At 37.5% G+C, this 26,735-nt stretch overlaps 1 protein-coding gene across 3 annotated transcripts in view; it reads left to right on the forward strand.

Annotated features, from left to right (window-relative positions):
- RETREG1 (reticulophagy regulator 1) overlaps positions 1–26,735 on the forward strand; it is a 60,521-nt gene that overhangs the window by 21,629 nt on the left and 12,157 nt on the right. The window contains exons 1-2 of one of the 3 annotated variants that reach the window (XM_042869125.1): positions 4,307–4,405; positions 26,426–26,552. In XM_042869125.1, the coding sequence (XP_042725059.1) occupies positions 4,401–4,405; positions 26,426–26,552 (132 nt within the window). In that variant the 5' untranslated portion in view covers positions 4,307–4,400. Of the gene's footprint in view, positions 1–4,306; positions 4,406–14,424; positions 14,888–26,425; positions 26,553–26,735 lie in introns of those variants that run through there. The other 2 variants (XM_042869124.1, XM_042869123.1) reach the window with 2 other exon arrangements.

Genomic DNA, 26,735 nt, shown 5'->3' on the forward strand with positions numbered 1-26,735 from the left:
CTTTTTTTCTTTTTTTCTTTTTTTCTTTTTTTCTTTTTTTCTTTATTTTCTTTTTTTCTTTTTTTTTTCTTTTTTTTCTTTCTTTTCTTTTTTTTTGCCTCGTGTATATTTTTAAGAGGTTCTTTATAATTAGGAAGGGTTGCATGGAATGATTAACACCTGATCTAGAGAATATCATTGCAGTAAGTGTGAGACAGCTCATGAGGGGGAGACTGCATTTCTGATCACCGTGGAGCTTTGAACAGAGTGATGTATTGCTCATCAGCAGGGTTCACAATACTGACCTTTTTAAAGGGTAGAGAGTAAATGTAAGTGAAAAGATTAATGGCAGTGTTCATGTGCCCTATTCTCTATGTTTATTCCATTGCACATGTAACATTTTCACCATGGATATTTTTATTCTATTCTTACCACTTTCCATTTTAACAGTTGAACAACTGTGAGAGATAACTTGCAATCCTGAAGTCATTTGACTTGTCATCTTAAAGGGTATTTATAAACTATAACATTCAGGGAGCCCCCAGTGTTACTCTAAATAGAGATGCTACTTTTAGGATTCCGAAAAATGGACTGTTTAGTTTTGGAGTTGCTTTTCAGAAACAAGTCACATACTGGAATAAAATCCCATAAGAACAGTTAGCAAGCTTAGCCATATTATATATTTTGATATAATAATATCAAGACTGCTTGAAAAGCAAATTGGTATGGATTATGCTAAACAAAAATGTGAAAGATGCTTTTCTGCTACAAGTGCAATTAGCTTTTTTCTTCATTCAATATTGTTCTAAATTACCCGTTTCCCATAGGAAGAAGTGTTGCCTTCGTTATTTTATTATTTTCAGAGAAAAATAAGGTTTGTTCCCTGTATAAAAAGGCTACCAAATCAAAGCCCTAACTCTAACATAAGTTTATTTATCATAGGCATTTGCTTGTGACAGTTGATACCAAACATAATTTTACTTGCCATGTGGATCAGCAAAAGTGATTATGAGAATGTATGCATATAAATGGTTCTGTGCAGAAATTGTTCTGTGGGCTCACCCTGAGCATTGATTTCAGCAGTCTTCAGGTTAATCTGCAGACAGTGCACAGTTTTAGCAAACTTTGAGACACAAATCATTGAATCTGTGCCTCATTTTTCTGCTTAGGAAGTTAGCTTTTCTGTACTATTGTATGTGATTTGATAAACTGGATTATTTAAGTAATATTTTGTACTGCTTTATAATTCAACAGCAAAAACACAGGTTGTAAAAAGTGTAGAATTACAGAGTTTTCCATTAGCAGTAGGCTTCCTAAATGCTGCAAGAATATTTTACACAAAGAGAAAATAGGCAGGTCCCCAACAGCCCTTCTGGGTGAACTACTGCCGAATATTCAAATTCTAAATAATTTGAAAGGTGGATGGAAAATTGAGGGTAAGAAAGGGGGGGGGGGGGGAGTCAACTTTGGTTAATTTGAGAACTCAATAAATGTTTCTTACAACTCTTCTGAATATTGAAACTAGGCATTTATAAATACATACTGGATGTTGCTGTGGAAGGAAGAGGGCTTCATTGCACAGAACCTTTAGAACGATGGCAACCAGAAGTAAGACCAGCATAAGTGTAGTTGAGTTTATATAGCAATAAGGTTTTGACCTTTAATTGCATCTGGTTTGCCAAATACAGGCATTAGATTTCAAACGCATGATGGAAATTATTTACCGAGGACATAAGAACTTATAGTCATTGGCTCTTCTATTTTTTTGATGTTGCAGACGTGTTTGTTGTAACACGTGAGGATGTGTTTCCCAGCGCAACATCTGATTAGTCACTAATTTAGTAAGGAATGTCCTGGCACACAGTTTTGTCGAAGCATGTGAGCCTATCAGTGGAGTAACGTATTCTTTTAGGTGTTTCAACACACAGTTGAGTAAAACAGCTCAGCTGTTTTGAAACGAGCCTTATGATATTTCTTCCTTGAGTCTGCTTTCTTTTTTTCTTACTAGCAGGAGAGTTGTTTCACGTTAACCGACCAAAATACATTTGCTGCCTAAATTTTTTTTTTTGCTTCTATCCCTAAATGCTTTAGTCAGAGTCTAAGTATCAATGGAAATCAGCTCTCAAGCTGCACGTCTGTCTTTTTTACACTAAGGAAAATAGAGGGTGGCACATGTTCATTGTTTCCATTCTCAGGGCAGGTATCTCCTCTCCTGAATACGGGTGGTCAGACTTGCTCAGGAGAACAGCTAACAAAAATTTTCAGAGATAGATGTTTACTGTAGTGCAAAAACATGAAAGTTCTCTGAAGCCCATCTGTGTGTTGTATTCAAAGCACTGTATGACACTTCCTTTTCCCATCTAAGATTTTATATAAGGAGAGCGGTACTCTTTAAATTTTTAAGCCTTTTCTTATTAAGAGCTTTGATTGGTAGTACAGTTAAGACATAAGTGACATAGCTGTGGCCATTGACATTACTGTAAGCCAGTTCCTAGTGTCAATAATTCTTAAGAAAATTTCACAATAAATATAAAAATGTCCAGTATTAAAGTAGTAGAAATATTTTAAAATGACAGAAGTATTTAAAAATCTGTTAAAAATTGCAGATGAAAAGTGACTGAATGCTGGGTAGAATTTGAAGTAGACCAGCTGAATTTCCAATAGGCATTAGCTGTGTTTCACTCTAAAAGCAAATAAGCAACTCTGCAGTTTGAGAGAGGACTCTGCCGTGTATTAAAAAAGAAAAACAAAAACAAAATAATAATCATATGGAATATAGGAAATAGAGATGAGAATGTGTAGTGTTTGAGCTACTGAATGGTCAGATGCGTCCTTCAGCAGTGTGGGGTGGTAGCATTCTGTTAAACGTGTTCGTAAGTCATCCCAAAAAGGCAGATAGCCAGGCGTAAGCAAGTTGTTCAAGGAAATAAGGACAAGAATTTATTTTGAAGAATTTCTGAAGGTCCCTCAATGTTTCTTACACAGCAAAATGGCAAACAAATCTAATGTGCTGCCTCCTAAAAAAAAAAAAAAAAAAAAGATATGTGAGAAGTGCAAAAATTCCTGGATAGAGCAACAACATTGAGCAGAGACAGGAACTAGCTCCATACAAAGAACAATTAAATGAGGTAGGACTTGTTGGAAAAGGAATAATTAAGGAGAAAGATTAATTAAGGAGAAAAAGGGTTCTCTAAGATATCCTAAGAAACATGTCTTTTCTCTCCCAGTATTGGAATGAGGGAACATAAAATAGCAAGCAGGAGGTTAAGAAAATAAATGCAAGAAAGCTTTGGAAATCCTTGACACGGGATTGTTGTGAAAAGTAGATCTATATATGAACTAAAAATACAAATTACAGGGCAGTTCTGTGAAGGCTTTTTAAATACAAATTCACCACCTCTGGCTTTGGAAGTCCCTGACCTACAGATTAATGAAGGCTGTGTTTTGTTTTATTGGTGTGTCGTTGCGTATTATCCTGCATCTTATTCTGTTCTTTGGGCATCCTCAGGTATTCAATTTTGGCAACTCTTAAAGACAGAGTACAGGGCTAGACAGACCACAAGCTGACCCAACTTACCTGTTGGGAAACCTTGTTAAGCATGTTATAACCTTTGACTTTTCATTGACAAAATAAGCAGCTACCTAAATGTCACCAAAAACTTAAATAAATACATCTATTTATTTCTGTATTTAATTTTTGAATGAATTGTAAATAACTGTTGAAGTCTCAGAAATGCCAAAAGGGTGTGTGAGATAGCTACTGCCCAGTTTTTGGCTGTGTTCTTACCAACAAATCCGTACAAGGTGCATGGTCAAGATGTATCTAAGAATTTGCTTTTATGCATTTGAGTATAAATGTATATAAATACAAGCATGTGTGTGTAACTTCTAAGTTTAAAGCCTAATTCTTTAGTATTCTGATAGGAAAACATACAACTGAAAAGATTTTCCACAGCTTAATGAGTTATTTCTTTAGAAATCTATAGACTTCCATGAGAAATGAGGTAGAAGTGGGGATAGAAACTGCTATCTTGCCTTGCAAAGCAAGGTGTTCTTTACATGCCTTTTAAGAGCCCTTATGGTATGGATTTAAATAAAAATGAATGGGAAAGGAACAGGGAAGTTTTCATTCTTTTATGCTTTGGGAGAAAAGTCTTGATAACTGACTTAATTTGGCTTCCTGATAACATTGTCAGCCTCTCAGCAAAATGTCATCCTCATTATGATCTTTTTAAGGCAGGGCTAAGGGTTATCATTTCAGCACTTGTGGCTGAGTGCTCTGGCAGCATTCACACAACTAGCTTGGTATTCTGCTCAACTGCAGATCTGCCTGTGTGCTTGGTTACAAAAAAGCCAGGCTGCAGCTCTGTATTTATCATTGCTCCTGGGCTGAATGTTTCTTGACTTTCATCATCCCCAAAATGGTGTAAGTTTAGGTTTTTGAGGGAGGGTGTCATTGCAGAAGGGGTTGATTTCTCTTGCAATCTTGGCTGTATTTTTTGTATGAAGGCTTTATTGGCCTTCAAAGATGTAAATTTTGCAGTTATTTCACTTAAGAGCTGGATACTAAAAGAGCAGAAGTATTGCTGTTTGACAAATATTTGCTTTGGAGAAACTCCACTAAGAAATTAGGCACCAATCAAGCAAGAATAAAGGTAGTTTTGTTTACATCAGTGAATCTCAGAATTAACCATCCTATTCAGTCTGCAGTTGTACACATGTGTACATCACATGAAGCATACCATTTCTCTGTCGACTGTATTTCTGATATTATTTCTTATTATTGCCTCTCTTACCCTGAATTACACCCTCTGCAGTGTAATTCAAGAGTATTTTCTTCACATTTTGGTGTTAGCATTTGAAAACTTTATACGTCTTTTTACTTTTCATCTGGCACAGCTCTGCTGGGGTGAGTGAGGAGTTGCCATATTTTTCTGTTTTTTTTTGTTTTTTTTTTTGTTTTTTTTTTTTTTTGTTTGTTTGTTTTTATTGCTCTGCAACCACAAGTGTATCCCTTCTGAAATGACAAGTGGTCTCAGATCTGTTTAAAATGGTAAAAACTTTAATGCTATATTATAAACTTACATGTCCTTGTTTTTGTTTTAATACAATAGGTTTGCTAATGTGCTGTTACATATATTGAAGTTGGACAATAGTGATAAGTAGCATACAAATTACTAAATGATCCATCAGATAAAATCTGGCCTTAAACTGAGTCACAATCTTAATAATTTCGGGGTTTTTTTGTCTCTGTTGCTCAGTTTCATAAGTTTGCCACAGTGAGACTAAATAACTCAAATGAAAAAGCTCTTTATAGGGAGAGAATATTACTATTTTAACTTCAGACATATTAAAGAGTCTTTATCTTCTGTCACATAGTAAACCAATAAGTAGGTAGTAAATAGATGAGAAAAATTAGCAGAATGATTTGGGAAGCTGTCTCACTTTCTGTCTCACTTTCATGATGTAGATGTTAAAAAAAGGATGCCCTAAAGGGCAACCAGAAGAACCAAGCTAGCTAAGAAAAAAATCTGGCAGAGAATCTTGAATATTAATCAACAACTTTGGCTCATTGAGCAGAGGCATAAGAATAGGGTTGATGTCAATGGAAATGATCAATATGTAAGTACGTTCTGTGCATCCATTGCAGTGTACATGGAGTTCTGCAGTGATTCATCCTAAAGTTTGCAGTGTCTGATTCAGGGCTTGTGACCTGAACTTTGATCTAGTTATGGCTTGCAATTGCACTAACCACTCTCTGGGGAGATTTTCTTACGTTGCATCTAAGAATAAATGATATAATTAGATGGACAACTCTTCTTCCTCTTCATTATTGAATGCCAATATCAAAACTTGCTCTTAGCAAACTTCTAGCAAATAAACAAAATCGTTTAGATGTAAGCATTTGTTAATATATGATTTTGAGTGATTTTTTTACTTTCTGAATTTATTTACATAGAAAAATGTCTTCCAAATGTTCTTTTTCTTCGTAGCTTACTTGCTGCCTGCTTCTTTCATGTTTTGTGGTGTGTTTAATAGTTACATTATAAGTCAAAAATTCTCAGAGTTGTGCTATCTTTGCATCAACACTTCTAAAAAAATACCTAGAAATCTTCACGTGTTCTTAACTATTTTTTAGCCTGTATCGATTGGCCCAGTGCAAGCTGATTTCATTGTTTGGGTATCTTGCTGTTTGGTCTGTGTGCATACATAGGGTTCGCCTCTTTGCAGGAAGGGAAGAAAACAATTTCTGAGAATAAGCTACTCAGATTGCCAAGAGAAACAGGTGGAGAGGGAGGTCTCAAAATCTTGAGTACTGTATGTGCCTAGGAAAGAATATGCATTTTAATGTGACTTAACTAAATTACAGATCACGAATGTAGATGAACATAAGGACCTTTGTAGGCCTTCTAGGTTTTAGGGAAATTGGAAATGCGATATATAGTAAAACAGTAATTTCATGAGAGTATGTGAAAAGTCATCTGGGAAAAAAAATCAGAAAAGAATATTCAATTGAAAGGTGACATATGATGAATTTTTTTTTCTCCAAAATATGTTTCTTTTATAGTTGTTTAACAAGATCCCATGGTCAAAAAGTCCCAAGGCAGTTGAGATTTTCACCCTTAGTGGTAAGATCTTACACCACTCTGTCTCCAGCTCTTCTCTGTTTGTCACATAAATCTGGCATGACCTATCACATTTGTACAAGAGGAAGATTTGTTACCTTCATGTGACTAAAATGCTTTTTAAATACTGCTGAAGACTTTCTTCTTTTAACTCTCCTTTTCTTATGTTAAGAAAAACTTGGAAATAGTCTCATGTACTCGGCTGTGTGCATGCTTTATGATGAACCACTAATATCTCATGACAATTCATTTTTTCTCATACAAGTCAGGTTTTGGTGTTTGTTAAATAGTCATGTTGCTTTCATATCCCATTTTTTGTAGCTCTTTAAAAATACATATTCATATGCTTTGTTCTGCTGAGTAAATATTTTTTGCGTGTGTAATATGATCTCATGTTTACCTTTGTGAATGTTGTGTCTTTTTTTTTTTTTTTTTTCAGTCAAACCTTAATGTTGATTTTGTTTTGTTATCCTGAATATGCAGTTTATGATTTTAAAAATGCTGTAACAATTTGTTATTTGTTATTTATAACCCCATCCAGCGCTACAGGCTTGAGGCTGAGTGGCTGGATGACTGTGAAAAGGAAAGGGACCTGGGGGTGTTGGTTGATGCTCAGCTGAACATGAGCCGGCAGTGTGCCCAGGTGGTCCAATGGCATCCTGGCCTGCATTAGAAATAGTGTGGCTAGCAGGAGCAGGGAGGTGATCATCCCCCTGTACTCAGCACTGGTGAGGCCACACCTTGAGTACTGTGTTCAGTTTTGGGCCCCTCACTACAAAAAAGACATTAAGGCCATGGAGCATGTCCAGAGAAGGGCAATAAAACTGGTGAGGGGTCTGGAGCACAGATCCTATGAAGAGCGGCTGAGGAGCTGGGATTGTTCAGTCTGGAGAAGAGAAGCCTCAGGGGAGACCTCATTGGACCTCACTGCACTCTACAACTTCCTTAATGGAGGTTGTGATGAGGAGAGGTTTGGCCTCTTCTCCCAGGCAGCGAGCAGGACCCAAGGGAATGGCCACAAGTTGCACCAGGGCAGATTTAGATTAGACCTTTTTTTTTCAGAGAGTGGTCAGGCACTGGAATGGCCTGCCCAGGGAGGTGGTGGAGTTGCTGACCCTGGCAGTGTTGGAGGCATCTGGATGAGGAGCTATGAGATATGGTTTAGTAGCTGTGGTAGTAATGGTGATGGGAGGGTGGTTGGACTAGAGGATCTTGTAGGTCCTTTCCAACCTTCTGATTCTATGATTCTACCAAAACAAAGCTAATTAAATACAATAAATGTGGCTGAACAGTTTGATGGATGAGGAACTGATTGCAATACTGTACCCAGGGAGTGGTGGCCATTGGTTCAGTGCGTGCGGGGAGATCAGTGATAAGTGATTTTTGAGGATGACACCATGCAGTGTGGTGCAGGTAACGTGCCTGAGGGACAGCATGCCGTTGAGAAAGATCTAAGCAGACTGGAGCTGTGAGCCTAGGCAAGCCTCATGAGGTTCAACGAATCCAAGTACATCTCACACCTCAGTCATGGCAAACCCCACTCTCAGTACAAGCTGGGGGATGTAATGATAGAGCCCTGCTCTGTGAAAAAGGACATGGGGTACTTGTAGATGGCAAGCTGGATGTGAGCCAGCAGTGTGCCCTCACAGCCTCACAACTGTATCCTGGGCTGCATCAAAAGTATGGCCAGCAGGGTAAGGGAGGTGACCTTGCCCCTCTGCTCTGCACTGGTGAGGTCTCACCTGTACTACTGTATCGAGATGTGGTACAGGAAAGATGTGGGTTTTTTAGAGCACATCCAGAGAAGAGCCAGAAAAAGGATCCAAGGGATGGAACACCTCTCCTATGAGGACAAGGCGGAGAGAGCTGGAGCTGTTCAAACTGGAGAAAAGAAGGCTCCAGGGAGACCTGAGAGTGGCCCTTCAGTATCTAAAGAGGGACTATACAAAAGAAGAGACAGACTTATTGATAGGGTCTGTTGTGATAGGACAAGGGGAAACGGTTTCAAATTGAAGGAGAGGAGATTTAGATTGCAGAGAAAGAAAAAGATTTTTATAATAAGGGTGATGAGGCACTGGAACAGGTTGTCCACAGAAGGAAGCCCTGTCTCTGGAAACATTCAAGGTCAGGCTGCACCAGGATCTGAGCAACCTGATCTAGCTGTAGATCATTGTTCATTGCAGGAGTTGGACTAGATGATCTTTAAGGGTTCCTTCCAACTCAGTTCTACAATTCTATATCCAATTTTGAATTGGATTTAGATAGAAAAGATTGGGATTGGTATCATTCAGCGTATTTGGATGTTGAAAATATGTGAAAATTGGGTGTGCATTTCAAATTGATAAAATACTTTCTGGGTTTGTATATAAATGCATAAATGTACAAAAATCCTAAACATGCCTTCATATTCTTGCTGAAAATAATACCAGCCTGAGCTGTATACAAAAGTGAAAAGCTAGACTTTTCATTTCTTCTGGAAATCTGATCTAAACTGTATTCTTTTTGTAATTTTGTTTTTGCTTTGAGTCAGTTGAGGTGTTTTTTGTTTTTTTTTTACGTTTTTAAGGGTACAGTACAATGTTCATTATTTTCCATCAATTTTACTAGAAATGAGACTCACCCGCAGTTGAATAATTAGAGCAGGCTCATACACTGAAAGCACCGTCTCACTGTCCTTCAGATGAGGAGAGACACAGAAAGCATCAGGAGTTGTCCAGTTCTGGAGCTGGTGGGCAGCTGAAGCATACTAAAATATTTGTAGGCTTACAGTCCATGTGAAATACTGCCAGATTGTCCCCTTCACATTCCACATGGATAGTATACTGTCTTTCACTTACGTGCTAAAGTCCTTGAGCGTGTCCAGTATGTAAAACAGAGCATCCCACAGCATTTTTGATCCTCTCGGCTACTCAGTAAGGCTGCTTTCTTGTCTCTGACAAAGACATATACTTACTTTTCTTGATGGTAACTTCCTTTGAAATATTCGATTTCTATCTGTAAAAGGTAAATTTCACGATTTGGTGAGGGCATTTACTTGATGATTACAATACATGTTCAGTCCAAGTCAAAGGCAAGAACAAAATGTCTAGGAATCCTTGATCAACTATTATGTCAAACTAGCATCAGAACTATGTTCCAGAACATCTTTGGGATTATCTTAATAGGCATAGGCAAACAGAACAGTTACCAACTATCAAGAAAGTACTGAGGAAGGTCTACATAAAGTTTCTTTACTTAAAAAAAAAAAACAAAAACAACAAGGTCATGTAGATGAACAGAAGTAAGGCTTGATTCTTAAAGTTCTCCAAATAAAATAAAGAAGATTGTGCTCTGGAAAGCTATGTGTAAAAATACATATACAATAATTAGTAAAAAAATAATACAGTAATTGAGGCTGGCAGAGTTTGAGGATCAACTTGCAAAAAGGGTAAAAATGTGATGATTAGTGTACTCAGCAAATGTAGTAAACTCCGTAGTCCTGTTAACACATCAGGAGCAGGATATCTTTCAGAGACGCTTTTTTCTGTCAGTAGATGATCAAGTAGAAAAGGAAAATTCAGAGATTTGGCCATTACAGAACTTCATGTATTATCTATTTGTGTTCACCACAGAGGTGGTTTCCACAATACTGACCTTCTTTAAGGGGTATATCAAAGGATGTACAGCAAATTGCAGCCTCAGAAGATGGTAGTCAAATAGAACAACAAAAAAAAAAACAAATACAGTTACAGCTCTGAAGGAATTCCAGTTGAACTACCAGCTTTACTATGTAAATTCTATACTGAGACATTAGTGTGGTTATATGCAATTAAAAAAAAAAAAAAAAAAAAAAAAAAAAAAAGGTTTATAGGGGTCACCTGGAGGGAGCTGTGGTCTGTACAAGGCAAATGTGGAACATTGAAAGAAACAAAACAAAAAGATGACTGGTTAAATATAACACCGTTGAGGAAAGACAGCTCTTTTGGAAATCTTGCTTCTCAACTCTGTTCTTTGAAATATAAAAACAAGGGAATTTATGTGAAGGGATGACTGATAAAGTCAAAAAAGCATCTGTAAGGGAAGAAGTAATTCCGAATTCCTGAAGAAAATTACTTATTCTGTACTGGCTATTCAGAACATTCAGAAATGAGATATTTGCATCATAATGAATTATTCTACAAAAATGTCAAATTAGCAATTGAAAAAAAAAAGAAGAAGAAGAAAAAATAGAGCTGTTATGAAAGGTACAGAGACCAAGAACAAAAATACACTTTTAGCATGGTGTAAATCAGTGGTATGTGTTCACCTGAAATAACAGTGTATGTTTCTGATCTCTACCATCTTACACTGAGTGTACTCATAGTGTGTGTGTATATATATATATATATATATATATGTATAGTGTATATAGGGAAGAACAAGGAAAAGAACAGTGAGGATGTTTGATGGCAGGGTACTGCTTGTATGCTAGAAGCAAATAAGCAAAGTATGTCTTTTCAGTCTGGATAGGCTGACAGAAAGCAGAACACAATCAGTAGTATTTCCTTTTGATCTCAAGTCAAGAGTTTTCATATTCCTTTAAGAAGGAGCACAGTCCGGTGCTCACTAAAGAGTGAAGTTGTTGTTCCTTCTGTTGAGGAACCAGTGGAGCCAAGGATAGAAAAAGAAAAAGAAAAAAAAATGCTGGATGTGAGAACTAAGACATGGCAAGACCAGGATGGAGACCGCTGAGAGGAGCAGGGATTGATTAGTCACGTTGGGTGAGATCTTGGAGATGGCAAAAAGGAGTAAAAGGAACATGGAGAACTGAGCAAAGTCCTGTGTGTTTCAGAAACTTGTAGCATGAGCTGCAACTAAGCAAGGAAGTAAGAGCCTCCTTGAAAATGCCCATGGATAGGGGAGAACTTTTCTCTCCTCAGTTCTGTTCTCTCCAGTCACTTGAGTTTTCCATGCTGGAAATGTTTTAAAATGATTTTTAACTATTCTCATACCAGCTCTCTTCTAGGCAATTCCACCTCACAACCTCACCTTAATAGCTGTGAAAAGCTAATGAGAGATTGCTGTTCTTTACCTGTTCTAGACATACTCCTAGAAATCACTTGAAGCTGGAGCTGGCTAGTTCAGAGCAGACAAAATTGGTGATTTTTTTGAATAGCGTGTAAGTAAAGTGCAGAAGTCCTTGCTGCACAACTTTACGAAATTCTACCTATTGAAACCTACTGAGGAGAGTTAAAAATCCAGTCTTTGCAGCTGGCTCAGGAGTCTCTTGAGCCATGAGGTGAGGTCTAGAAGAATGTATGGAGAACATAGAAATGTGTTTTTTCCCTGAGCTGCAGTTTTGTACTTAGCTGAAAATGCCAGATAGCCTTTGAATAGATTCAGTGCAGTGCTTTTGTTCACCTGCTGCTGTCCCATCCAAGAGTATTGGAAAGTTGTTCTATCTCATACAGTTGTGAAATAGTTTGGAGCCCGATCTGATGGAGGTCTCCAGCTTGGTCAGTACAAGCTCTCATTCCCTTAGGTATGGAAAACTTAAGACTAATCAAAAAATTTGTGGTGAATTTTCTAGATAGTTGTCTTTGTGAAACTTTGTAAAATATTATAGTGTTATTACACTGGAGCAAATTACATCTTCACATGTTCTAAAGTCTGGCTTGCAAAAGCAATGAGCACTAAACTCGGTAGAAGCTAGTCCATGAGTATCAACGTGCCTTATAAATGCTCTGCTTTCGAAGTAACTGACCCTTGACATCTTGGTTAGGTACTCGTTTAGTAGACACTTCTGAACCTAATATTTCCATCAATAAATAAATAAGGTGATAATATCCTCCTTTCCTCACTGAGGGCATGTGAAGAGTTCCAAGGAATCATAAAAGTAAATCATGAACCAGCAGTGTGCCCTGGCAGCCCAGAGAGCCAACCATTCCTGGGGTGCACCAGGCCCAGCACTGCCAGCAGGGTGGGGGCAGCGGCTGTCCCCTCTGCAATGTGCTGTGCAGCCTCACCTCCAGCACTGCGTGCGGGTTGGGTGCACAGTGTAGGAAGGACATCAAGCTGTAGAGAGTGTCCAAAGGAGGGCTGTGAGGATGGGGAAGGGCCTAGGTGGAAAGACGTGTGAGGAGCAACTGAGGCTCCTGGGTGTGCTCAGCGCAGAGGAGCTGAGGGGAGTCCTGATGGCAGCTGCAGCTCCTCACAGGGAGCAGAGGGGCAGAAAAAATTAACAGTCCACAGTAGTACTTTAGCAGCATGGATTGCAGTAAGTTCCAATCCTAAAATACAGTTATGCTATGAACATTGCTTTTTTATGTTTGCAGATTTCATTTATTTGTTTTGATTCTTGTCCTGCTTGGCAGACTTCAGAATTTTGATGTGAAAGTAAAACTGTCACAGATAAGATTTTTGCTGAAGAAGATTTAGAATTGAGTAGTTCTGTTGCTCTGAGTTAATCTAGAAGGAAGTACAGCTGTAATTATCTCAGCTATGCATACAAGTAGGAAAAATAAAAAAGGATGATGGAATAAGTGGGTATAGTTTAGCATGGAACGTCTCTGTTGAGTAGAACAGGACTTCTATTTATATTTTTATAGAGAACAAATAGTTTTAAATATAAAATAAGTTAAATATATATTTATACTTAATGAAATTAAGAAGTAGAAGACTTTATTCCTGTTTTTATTCTCCCTCCTTCCTTAAAGTTCAGTACTATTACACTGTTAAGTACATGTCTTAAAAACACTGAGGAAAAGTGTGGATGGGTTTAGGAAAAGGAGAAAAGAATTAAGGAGAATGCCAGAGAAGAGTAAAGTAAGTTCACAGACACACGGTGTCCCTGAGATCATTTTATTAATTCGAATACTTGCATAGTAAATATAAGTCACACAGTTGAAAGTCGTGGTTTTCTCATTGTGCTGTTTTGGGAATTTTTGAAGTTTTAATCTAGATCTCACAGTTTGTTTTGAAGTCTTTTATATTAAAGTAAGAAGAAAGGACGTAGTCCCTCTGTAGTTTTGAAAGTTAAGCAACTTTCCACTGAGTGCTACATAACCTGGAGTGCATCAAGTGCAGTGTACCAAACAGAGGATACTGGCTGGTTGATTATTAATCTGGCATAGCTTTTGTTCCAGCTTTGTTTTTTTCACATTTCCACGACAGTTCCTATTGCTTCACACAGGGCAAGCAGGTCTAGTCTTGCTGAGCTTCCTCATAGGACAAAAAAGATTTCTATGTGAAGATCTTTGGATGTAGTAATTGCTTGACATTATATGAAGAACAGGCCAAGCTGTTTAATGGAAGAAGCAAGCCATGTGAAGGAGCAGCGCTGAACAACAAATATGTGATCCTGGAGTCTTGGGCTGATGAAGCGCAGATGAGGTGGCTGGGGTGTTGGAATTTAATAGAAATATAGCTGGTATAGCTGGAGTGACAGAATCCTTGTCATGCACACAGCCGAAAGCGATATGAACAAAGTGACTTTGTTAGTTCAGCTTAGGTTGTTCACAAGGGATATTTGGCAGAAAACCTCCTCCTATTGGCATACCTCTTTTTATTTGAGGGCTGCGAGTATAGTTTGCTGGTATCCCCATGACAGCCTGCTTGTGACAGGGACAGTTAGAATCAGAACTTAAAAGTAATGCAATTAATAGTTACTGAAAACTTGTCTTCCTATTCCTTATTTGAAAAGAATGTCTGAGTTTGTATTTCATCTGTGAATAAGTCAGTGGAGAAAAATTGTGGCTTGCACTTTGCAGAGAATAAAACTTGAACTTTTTACAGTTACAGTAAGCTCTTTATACTTTTAAAAATTATTACTTTTTGAAGTTGAGTGCCATCTAGCTTTGTATAATTTCGGTTTATGTTCACTTGATTCTGAGCAAGTGGGAGACATTGAAGAAGGGTGTCAGTGGAAGGAGAAAAATAGGATGCAATAACTGGGTGGTGATTCTCTCTCACATGACCAAAAGAAAAAAATGTTGTGCTCTTGGCTGTGCCTGCTACTAAACACCCTGTCATAGTGTGCGAGGTGAGTCAGGACTTGTTTATTTATAGCATTGGCCAATCAACGCAGAACGCTCTGAAATTCATTCAAGACAAGCAGACACTTAGGATGTGTTGTAAACATTTGCTCTTTGAGCAAGGAGCACTTTTCTCCGCAGCAGACAGAGCAGTTTCCTCGTTTGGTGCTACTAAAACACAAAGCAGACTAGAAGACCCTTACCTGGATTATCTAGATTGGTTGAAAGAGAGACATAATTTCTTCTTACGTCTGAAATGTCAGACAATGAGGACCTGGGACAAGATGAAAGGTACTGTAAATGATTTTGATGGCCTTCTCATACAGTGCTGCATAAAGCAAAGCTGTCTGCAATTAATCTCTCCGTGAAGTCCTGTGTTTTCATACTAGGTCAAAGATTAGTTTGCTCTGTGTTACAACAGATCATCTAACTCTTTGAGTGTTTTGCCTGTAATGCTAATATAATGCTTTGTAAAAGAGAAGAATAAAATATTAGTGTCTACATAATGGTTAAATTGTACATCCTTTGTGTAGTTCTTAAACTAAAGCTAAATGGAATGAAATACTGGGTGATTTCTACGTGTCACTTTTCCCAACCCTGGGACAGCTTACAGGTCTCAAAATGTCAGAGAGGCAAATAGTTTATGTGCAGCCATATACTGACAGAACCGTAATTCATTATGTGAGATAGGGCACTGTGTCCCTTTGAGGTATGTCAGTCATTTTGAAGTTGAATTTTTATCTGAATTAGTTATAGAAACCACCAACAGGACAAGAAGAAAGTAGATGGCCCAAAAACTTCACAGCAAATTAACCAATATGGTTTTTACAAATGTGTTCTAGCACATTCCTGTGGGAATAAATGTGCTAAATATATTCAGCTTAATAGATTTTTAAAAAGATATTTTAAAAGCAAATATTATTTATGTTTGCCTATGATAGACTTTATGATTTAGATTTCTTCAGGTCCAAACTGTCTTTCTGTAATTATGATTTTCACTTTCTTGATGCTACATAAAATGTTGGCTTCAAAACAGTGCTCATAAATATTTAATACCAAAGAGAAAAAAAAGTCATATATTTAGAAGCAGACATTTTTAGAGGTTAGTTCAAAAAAAAATCTAATATAGATAGGCAAATCTAAGAAATTACAGAAATCAGAAGAGCACATTCTGTTCTGGCTTGGGATTCAACCTCTGTTTCTTATATTTAAACTTAATCATTGGGGATGTTTTTGCAATATGTACGTGAATGCATCATTGGAAGATGGGTGAACAACGTTCTGGATGTCTGTTGTAGATGAGTACGTTCAGACATCGTCACCTAACTGGATGAGTGTGGGTGAATGGATGCCCAGTGGCATAATTGGGTCTTTGCAAGGGTGGGGTCACCTACACATTTCCGTTTGCAGGGATCTAGGTTGTGCCCTATATATGGCATGGATTATAAGTAATTGTAGCACAGGGTAGCACATTCTTTTTCCTTTTTAATGAAATGTTGGCTAAATATGTGACAGCTAGCACGGAAGTGTTAATTGCTATTCATTAAAGACTGTTGAGCTGAATCTTCAGCTTATTAAACTATGTATTTTTCAATACAGGAAAATAGCAACACGCATGACACATTGAAGAAAAAAATGGAGGATTCAAATCATAGTCACTTTATTTTTATTTTTTATTTTTATTTTATTTTGAATCAGTTTTATAAAGGATTTGCATCATCTCCTCCTTTGGAAATATTTAATTGAATACAAGATGGGAGGAAATGGTAGCAGCTGAGAAAAATAATATCGTAATTTTGATATATTTTTTTTTAAATGCAGTGTTTATCAGCGTGTAAGAAGATGCAATTTCTGTGCAAAGCATGCACACGCTGTCACGTAGAACTTCTTTTGTTCACAATTCTTTCTCTATGAAGGCTTGGAACAGATTTTGGCACTTAAATAAGGGGTGATGTTAGGCCCAAACCTCTAAGACGTCTTATTCTATGAATCAAAGCTTTTTTATTAATAAAGACAAATTTTCTTAAGCTTGAAAATAATAACTTGAAAAGTATGATAATAGGGCCTGCTCTTCCTGTTTATCGTTTCTGCAACCACCACTGTATGAGTTGATCTTGATCCTAGTCTCCCATCCTTTTGTGGCTTTGCTGTTCAGCAGCAAGATTTGAGAAAGTAACCTCATCAAAACATTCTTATTTTCTTGAATTAATCTGCCTTTGGTAATAAATCAAATACATCTCAAAATCATTTTTACGTGGTTGCATCATTTATGTGGTAATGTTTTGTGGAAGTGAGAATATTTTGGTCCAAGTTAAACAGGAAGGAATAAGAGGAAGATCTGTTGGAAGTGTACTAGAATAATACAAGAACTATACTATAGCAGTGCATTTTAGGGTTGCAGAAGAGCTATTAAATACACAGATACAGATAATATAATTTTGAGGGTTCAAAGAATCGAAGCTGTGGGTCTATTTGTTTAAAAAAGGAGGACACTTGTATTTGTGTAGAAGCTGTAGAGTGAGCTTTGTTCACTGATTGGTTTCAGCTTGCTGCAGTTTTTATATTCCTCAGATACAACTGAATACTTCGTATATCTTATCCCCTTTTGAGATCATGTCCTACGTTAGAAAATATTGTGTCACCAGAGAATTTTATTAACGTTGTCATTCAAGGTGTGGCATTGGTCAATAGTCTGTTAGTCATACTGTGAATCTAGAAATGTAATAACCAAATGAATGTATGCACAAATATACTTAATGCTTCTTAGGAAAGATAGTAAAAGGCTTAAGAGTTGTGAAGATCAGGTACCCGCTTCTGCTTTGTTTGTCTATATGATCCCAGGCCAGATGAAAAACAGTGAGCAAGGATGTAATCAAAGGTCAAGGACTGAAGTAGTTAAGATAACAACAGTATTTTCCCCATTACATGTGAAAGTTGCTGTATTTTTTTAAAGAAAACAACAGCATAAAAAAAATGACAATTCACGAGGAATCTGTTGATGGTCAAGAATGTATAAAAGGCACTGCGAATACAGTTCTTCAGGCATGTATTGAAGTGTAACTAACTGCATTGGAGCAATGTCTTTGTTGTTCTAATTGCTATTATGTGCTTATTATCAAAAAGGATGGTGCACTAAACTGTTAGCCAGGAGTCTTTTCTGACTTGGATTAAAAAAAAAGGCTCTGTTATTTTGACCTGTATTTTGAACCAGCTGTTTTTGAGTATAATCTCAGTGCATGACCTCTTTCACTGTATACTTGGATTTAAGAAAAATGGAGATCTGGTTTAAAGTCAAATTGACGTGGTATTTAATGACAGATTTGTAATCACGTAAGAGTAGTTGTGTTTTCTGCTAATGTTAGCAAGTAAAATGGAAAATATTTGATATTGCTTTAATTGCTGAACTTGCTGCACAAATGTAGGCAGCGAGCGGTTAGGAGCTCTCAGTAATGCATCAGAGCAAATGGCCGCTGGCCGCTGGTTCCTACTGTCGTTGGAGCCAACTGAAAGCACAATGACTTTCTTCATAGACTTAAAACCACCTTGTGATATCATCTAAAAAAGTCATTATGATGCTTTTGCAAATTTAAAAGTATTCTTTGTTTGGCAGTTGAAAATGTAATTTTTCTTTCTCATGCAGCTGCTCTGCAACTTAAGGAGCGCTCAGCTCATCTTTCCTAGCTGTTTGACTTTGAGAGGCCTTGAACTAGAAGTATCTTAGCTGAAGAATGTGGAATCTGAAGGAAGAAAATGGGTTGAGTTTGTGAAAAGGGTTAAAAGAATTGACTTTGAGGAGAGACAAACAGATGTAAAAGAATTACTTATAAAATTGGGCAGAGTTATTTAAAATTCAGCAAACAGAACTTTATGCTCCTGTTGACAGAAACAAAACTTCCTTACTTTTCGAAACGAAAATAGTGCAATGAAAATACATCTTTTACATCACCAGTTTCTATTACAAATGGGAGGCTGACCTGGAAGATCCCAGCCCTTCTACTCTTTTGCTAAGAATACAGCAGCCCACAAAGAGTAGTAATAGCATTATAGCTTCTACTAAATAGAAAGCGAGTCTGTAATAGTATTTATGTGACTCTGAAAGAGTCATTTTCATGCAAAAGGCATCTGAAGAGTCTGTGCTGATTTAGTAAATCATGACTTTGAACTAACAGCACTCGACTGTCAACTTACATTTCACATTCTGGATGACCTCAAACTGGAGTAGCCAGTATTCTTCTCAGGAGAGCAGGGCGAGAGTGTAGCGTAGGCCAAAGGAAGTGTTTCCCATCAGAGCTGACCTGTCACTTTGCTGAGAGTCAGCATAGAGAAGCTGCACAGGGGAATGCCCCACATGTTAGTAGGAGTATATTTGCTAACTAGCTGGACATTCAGCAAAAAACAACACTTAGGAGGCTGTGCTGTGTTGAAGAATTCTGGGCTGCCAGTTTGTATCTAATCATTAAGTAAAGAATATAGCTCCTTGACAACACTTTCTAACAGAATCGATCTTACAACTGAATGTGAGAGATAAATGTATCCTCACCAAATAAAATCTTGGTAGTCATCTGCCTTTTTTTTTTTTTTCCTCAGGCAGCCTCTAGAACAAGATGAATTTCCCTATCCGTTTATAGAGTGTATTTTTATAATGATACTATTGCTTTCTTTTTAAGACAAGTTTTTCTTGATGAGCAATATAGAGGGGAAAAAAGATCTTTATTTATGGGATTGGTATGGCTTAGCAACACAGTGGTGACAAGTTGTTCCCACGTGTGCTAAAGAGAACAAATGCTGTCACGACTTTAGTTTAACACGCTGTGCAGGAAGCTGATAGACACAGGGATGAAAGGTTGCATATATTTTGTTTTGTTGACAGTCACATGTGTTGGCCAGTCTGCTGTGCAGGCCGCTGAGAAAAGCACATCCAGGCTTATCACATGCTGGTCATTTAAACATACTTACTGTACAGCAATATTACCAAAAATAGAAATTGAAAGGAGACATGCTATTACTGAAAGCTGTGAAATAAAGCTTTTATAAAGCTGCTTCCAGTACACCTTCCCTTCAAAAAAAAAAAAATAATAGCTGTGATTAAAAAGCACAAATTTGGGGTGTCAGCAGAAGACTGATGAATGTTCAGAACAGTTTTAAAGTTTAAGCATCAGTGTTGCATACTGTTGAATTAATGTAGGTCTTAGAAATGATGTATTTGAACTACAAGATAGATGGTAATGACCTTTTTTTTTTATAATTGGGAAGTGTTGGTGTAACTCTTCAGGGCTGATTTTTTTTTTTTTTTAATGAAAATGTAATTTTCTACATTTTAAAGATTCCACATGTTCATGATTCTTAGTAATGAAAGGATGTTCGATGTGGTTGCATAAAGGATGTATCTGCCACGTTATCACATCACACTAAGCCTTTGCAGTATTTACAGATTAGCGGTGAGAAATAAAGCGCATACAGACATCTGCAAGCTGGAGAGATTTCTCTAAGAAATACAGACCTTGTAACAAAAAGTTTTAGGATGAAGGTTCTCAGGGAAGTGTGAGAAGCAGTGTATTTCTAGATGCTTGCTGTTTTCCTCATTCTTTCAATTACAGAAGTAGTTCTTCCCTGGATCTCTTTGAAGAAAGTAGAATTTTACATGGTGTCATGGTTTACATGGTGTACATGACATGGTTTAAATGATTCATTTAAATTGCAAGTTTTGTTGTCTGTGTCATAGCCACATGACACAAAAATAATTATTTTAGTATACTTAACTATTACATAGGATCCAGAAGTGGCACAGGTTAAAACACAACTCTACGTAGTAATCACCTTTGAAACTAGCCATATTGGTCATTAAGATGCTGTGCCATGAGTTCACTGGTATTTGCTATTATGTCTTTCCATGCAGTGCACATAGCATTTACAGATTGGGTATAGTGTAGTACAGTAAGGCCCATCAGTATTGCACTGTTTTCTGCCACACACTTCAGTGATAGATCTTAGAGATTTTATCATTGGTTCTTAATTCCACTTGTAAGTTGCATTTTTTCTACTGTTACACATTTTGGAGCTCTTTTCATTTTGAGTATATGGTCAACTGAAATGTAAATTGCAGGGCCAGAGGGGCATGTTTAAGTATTCTTCATAAACATTGTCTAAATACCATTTAATAACCATTATCTCTGTCCCTGAATAACTTAGAAAACAATTTTTTAAAATGCATTTTTGGTGTATGCCAGGTATGAAATGTTTCTTTCAAAGAAAGGTAACTGCACCATTATAGTCTTTCCCTTTTGCACGGTGGTGGTTTTTTTTCATCCCAGGAGAGAACTGTGAAAGCCCTGAGAAAGTAAACCTTCCTGATCCAGTTTTGCTCACAGTTTATACACTTGATCTAATTTGCTCAAGTTTTATGCTAAACTCCTGGTTGCCTTTGAGGTTTGTCCTTAAATATCAATTAAATATCAATTAAATATCTTTATAGCAACAGCATTTTATCAGATGTTTATGCTCTGATGACACTAAATGCTCCTTAGAATTAGATTTCTATAAGCTCAATACAGAATAGTCATATTATCTATATTTTGCTTTACGTATCTTTGGGAATTTAACTTTGAGCACTTCCACCCTGACAAACAGATTCCAAGTTCCACTTAAAATTACAGAGTCTGTGCAGGTTTGAAGTGTGTGCATTTGCAGCAGGGAAATGAAGCAGGTTCGTAAGCACTATAATTATCGACTTCTCTGTTTATGTAGTTGCAATCCTTCAGTTGCTACATCACGGTCTGCTCTGTGCCCACTGCAGTTCTAAGTCGTGTGTATATGTGGGTATATACAAAACCATGTACATAATTAAAAAACATCCAGCACATCACGAAGAGATCTTGAAACCAGTAACATGAGAGCTGCTGACCTTTCTGAGAGAAATGTGATGGGGCTTTGCTTGAACAGATGTCTAGATACAAACTGAGAGTATGACACCATCAGTGATATTTAGAGAATGTAATGCCACTGACTCTTCTGGCCAGTGTTTGTGACTGTGATGGGTTGAAGCATCTGGGGAGGGAGGGTGTGTTTTTGTACAGCTACTGGGAAACAGTTTATTTATTTGCTCCATTTTAGGAATGATGTAGTAGTTAGAAGGATATGAATAATTAGTTTTCTCTCTGGATGTCTTCAGTTTTACTGACAATTCAGGCACAGAAGTGTAGTATTTTATATAAACTCAATATAAATTAGGAGAGTAAAATTTTCCTCTTTCTAAATGGTACACAAACTGTGAAGCTGTTCAGACACAGCTGGCTACTTACATCCTCAGAGAGACACTTTGGAACCTTGGAATTAGAAAATGTATTTTGGCAGGAAGGACAGGGTTCATGTTTAAGTCATTTATTAAAGTACTGTAACTAACATTATGCTGGAGTACTTTCTTACGTTTTTGGTTGACTGATGTCGTAGTCACACGCTCCACATTTATTATCCACAACACTTTATGGCTCTCTTTTCTTCCATTTTGTTTTTAAACACTAATTTACAGTATGCATTCTTCAGTGCATGTCAGCTTTTCATAGAATCATAGGATGGCTTGGGTTGGAAGGGACCACAAGGATCATGAATCTCTAACTCCCCTGCCACAGGCAGGGCCACCAACCTCCCCATTTAATACTAGACCAGGCTGCCCAGGGCCCCATCCAGTCTGGCCTTGAACACCTCCAGGGACAGGCCATCCACAACCTCTCTGGGCAGCCTGATCCAGCACGTCACCACTCTCATAGTGAAGAACTTCCCCCCGATATCCAACCTAAATCTTCCCTCCTTCATCTTAAAGCTGTTTCCTCTTGTCTTGCCTTTACCTACCTTTGTAAAGAGTTTACTCCCTTCCTGTTTGTAGGATCCCTTTAGGTACTGGAAGGCTGCAATTAGGTCACACCACTGCCTTCTCCAGGCTGAACAAGCCCAGCTCCCTCAGCCTGTCTTCATAGGGGAGGTGCTCCAGCCCTTTGATCATCTTTGTGGCTCTCCTCTGGACCCTCTCCAACAGTTCCCTGTCTTTTTTGTACTGGGGGCTCCACACTTGGATGCAGTACTCCAGATGGGGCTTCACAAGAGCACAGTAGAGAGGGACAATCACCTCCCTGTCCCTGCTGGCCACCCCTCTTCTCATGGAGCCCAGGATACCATTTGCTTTCTGAGCTGCAAGAGCACACTTTTGATCTGATGTAGGTTTAGTCTTTATCTTTTTCTGCTAGAGCATTCTGGAAGCTCTATACTTTTGTGTACATACAAATATACATTGCACCCCTATTTTTCCTTCTCACTCCCTCTGCAGTTATCCCTTAGTTCCATCCTCTGACCTCTGGTGAGCACTGCTACTCACGTGGGCCCAGAGAACAAGGGACCACAGAGTCAGATATTGCTGGGACTGACAACTAATGGAAGATGTGAGTAAAAAGAGGCATCCCATGCATGACTGTAGTTGCCCAAGATCAGTACAAGACCTATAAACAGTCCCCTGGTATTCCTCATAAAAATAAAATGTGTGGACATAGCAGAACAGACAGGTTGCTCCTGGCTTCTTGTTGATTAATACTACAAGAAACTGACAAATATTATTCTGTGGAGCAAGCTTACTTAGTTGTGGGTCTGTAATGCTTTGAGGCAAACTTCACAGTTGTCTCTCCATGCTTGGTTTCATCTTTGTCAGTGCACCACCAGCTGACCACAGACTGAAGGCATCTGACAGTACGTTGTATTGCACTGCAGCTCACACATTCATTTTCTCAGTCTGGTAAAAGATAGAAGTGGTAGCAAGCAAGGGAAGGAACTCCAGAGAACTTTCCCCACGTGATACTTTTCTGCATAATTTGTGTATTCTAATTGTTACTGTTCTTCTCTTGGTGCCCTGTAGTATTTCTTCCACAAAGATCTGTATTGGTGATCTTTATATTGGTGGTTAGTATATATGAAGATATTCTGCATTATTATTGCAACTAATGCCTTCCTTTTTTAATTTTTTTTTTCTGATTTTGCAATTAACTTTTGACATTACTAAACTAACTGCCTACAGTTGGCCTGCGTATTTCAAAGCTCTATTTTGAGAGCAGACATCAGTCCTACCCATTTCATCTCTTCCATTAAGTTCCATCTTATTTGCCAACAATTTTAAATAAAGGATAGAGCAAAGTGTATGAAAAGATTTTGTAATTCATAATAATGTCACAATAGTAGTTTTCAATACTAGAATAAACAGGCAAGTCTTAAAATGCATATTAATGCTGTGTTACAAAGCTGGAAGCATTGTGTCTGTAAGGAGAACAGCCTATCTATGAAATATCATTCTCATAAAACAAAATTCTGGCATAGTACTTAAGCCTCCAACCATCAGTGAGGATGGATGTTGAAAGCAGTACTGTGGATGTGTTGAGTTCTGTGTTACGTGTTACTAACATTCCTAATTGCTTCTGCTGTGTTTCTGCCGAATCCTCCCTGAGTTATTGAATGCCTTTATATGTCCTCTGTCAGAGGCAAAGACCTGAATGCAGTCCTGCATGGCTGGCAAATGTGTGTTCTCAGTCTTGCAGAAGTCACCTCATCTGAGACACAGGACTCTCACCCTATGATCTTCAGATACCCTATTTAAAAATGGTTTGATTTTTCTTAAAGGGGAATATTCTCTCTCCGAATATTCTGTAACATGAGAGGTAATCACACTACTGCAATACAATAGGAAATGCTGTACTGTAATAAGTACTAGAATAGCACCTGGAACGGGACAGCAGTTTGCATTTTAACTGGTTTTACACTGTGGCCAAGAAGTTAGTTCTTCTAAAAGCTGTGTTCTTGGTTTCACTACTCATAGCACAGTTTGAATGTGACTCCTTTAATACTATGTATATTCAGTGTAAAATGGCTCCTGAACCTTACCCTGGCACACATGGTGCTGTATCACCACCTCGTGGTGAAGTTGTTTTGCAGTAGTTTTGGATGTCATGTGTAAGCAGGAGGAAGGCTTATTCCTGGCTTACAACGAACTAAGTAAAAATTCACAAATTTAAGAGCGGACAGCAGATGGACCAAACTGTACAGTTCACCAGAAGCCTGCAGCTCTCTTATCCTGCATATTTAGGATAATAGATTTTTTAAGAAAAAGTGGCCTTAGACTCATCAAGCACATTGCTAAATTGGATGTCAGATAGGTTTTCCATTCATTTCAGTCATTTTGGCTGAAACGTTAGCTGCTAGTTTCAAGGAGAGCTTAAGAACAGTGTTACTTTTGTGAAACGCTGGATTTGAAATTTGGAGTTCAGTTTCTTCTTTTATCACAATTAGTAGAATATGTGGTTTATCCCTGTGGGCTATTCAACTGAAACTGTATTCAACTGAAAATATGTAAATAGGTTTTTTGGTGGTTTTTTTTTTTTTTCCCATTGGAAAATAAAGTGAAATATATGTTTTGCATATATTTAGCAAGCGTGTGAATGGCTTTGTAATTAATCTATGACCAGGAACCAGAAGCAATCTAAAGCCTTTCTTTACATTTGACAACACAATGTACTAAACCATGTGGGCTGCATTACTTTATGTGCTCTTGTGATTCACAGATCAAGATACCTTGATCTGTGCCTCATTCAGGTCACTTGACCATTTTAATTACCATCCTCTCAGTGCTGGGTTAGCACCTTGCTTGCTCCCAAAACTGCGTGAAAGTGGCAGCATATAACTTCAGCCCTGCTAGGAGAAGCTTATCTTTTTAGGAAACACCCGCATATCTCTTGTAGTACAGTGCAGTTGCGCATGTAACTCTGAAGCAAATCACACCTTGAATTCCTCTCCCTTTTCTTTCAGCCATTATCTCCTTGGCTTTCTAAGCAAACTCATTTCCCTTGCTAATAACATCTGCATCATCACAGCTTTTTCTTTATAGACTCAAAATAAAAAAAAAAAAAAAAAAAAAAAAAAAAAAAGAAATTAACATGAGGGAGCAATGTTTTTAAGACACTCTTTTTTAACCTTGGGGTTGTGGGTACGTGCAGGTTTGTAAACTCGCTCCAAGGAATATGTGAAATACTTTTGAGGTCAAAGAAGCCTGTGTTGGTAGGGATCCATCTATCTTCTGAAAAATGCTAGGCATTAAGTAAATGAAAATGCCAATAAGTCTGTCATTTTTGGGAACAAAACTCCAAAATAACTGGGCCGTGAGGCTCAGCAGACTACAGATAGCAGTGCTGTTGTATGTGAACTCTTTTGAGAGTGCCTCACAAAAATATAGTATAATTATTATATATTTATTATATATTTTATATTTATATTTATTTATTTTTTATTTATTTTTTATTTATTTATTTATTATTTATTAATTTATATATTTTATATTATATATTATATTATATATTATTATATATAAAAAAGTATATGTCCAAATACTTGGAAATCTCCATAACTTCCCTTATACCAAGAAGTGAGCAATATTAACAAGTTCATGTTCCGAAATACAATAAAAGATAAACAAGAATGAACATCAATCACGGCTAATGAAGTATGACACAACAGCAGTAGGCTGTGTGTGCCTCCTGGAGAGGGGCTAGGCAAAAGCAACCAATCGAATAACTTCCTACTGAGAAAAGCTAAAATTCTTATGGACTCTTATAGTTTGTATAACGTATAAAGAAAAAGTGTGTATAAAATACACTTAGCCTGCAGCATCCATTAGATAGCTGAAGGCTATATCTTTTCAACATGGTTAGTTTGGAAGTCAATAGTGCTTCACATATTTTCAGGCAACTTCAGTATTCATATGAGCTACAAATAAAGTTATTGTGTACTTGTGTTCATTTTACTCAGCTGGGAAGTCATCAGTTCCAGGCAAGACTACAGACCCAGAATAAATCAGTGCCTTTCAGAAGCACTGATGAATTTATTTGTATTTCTTCAAGAAATGTCCCACTTCAAGGAACAAAACCCTGGCAAGGTAAGCACTGGCAAGTTAAAAGTGATAATTTGATACAGTTGGATGCAAAGGTGAGGTAGATTTTAAAAAAGGAAAAAACACAGAGAAAGAGATCAAAACGCATATTATGATACATTCAATCATGAGTTTCTTCTAAGTGCTATCTGTGTGCAGAACACAGGTAGATAGATGATCACTGAGAAA

Source organism: Lagopus leucura, unplaced genomic scaffold (assembly GCF_019238085.1).
Source record: "Lagopus leucura isolate 7727_CA_CO unplaced genomic scaffold, USGS_WTPT01 Super-Scaffold_100002, whole genome shotgun sequence".
Classification (NCBI taxonomy): Eukaryota; Metazoa; Chordata; class Aves; order Galliformes; family Phasianidae; genus Lagopus; species Lagopus leucura.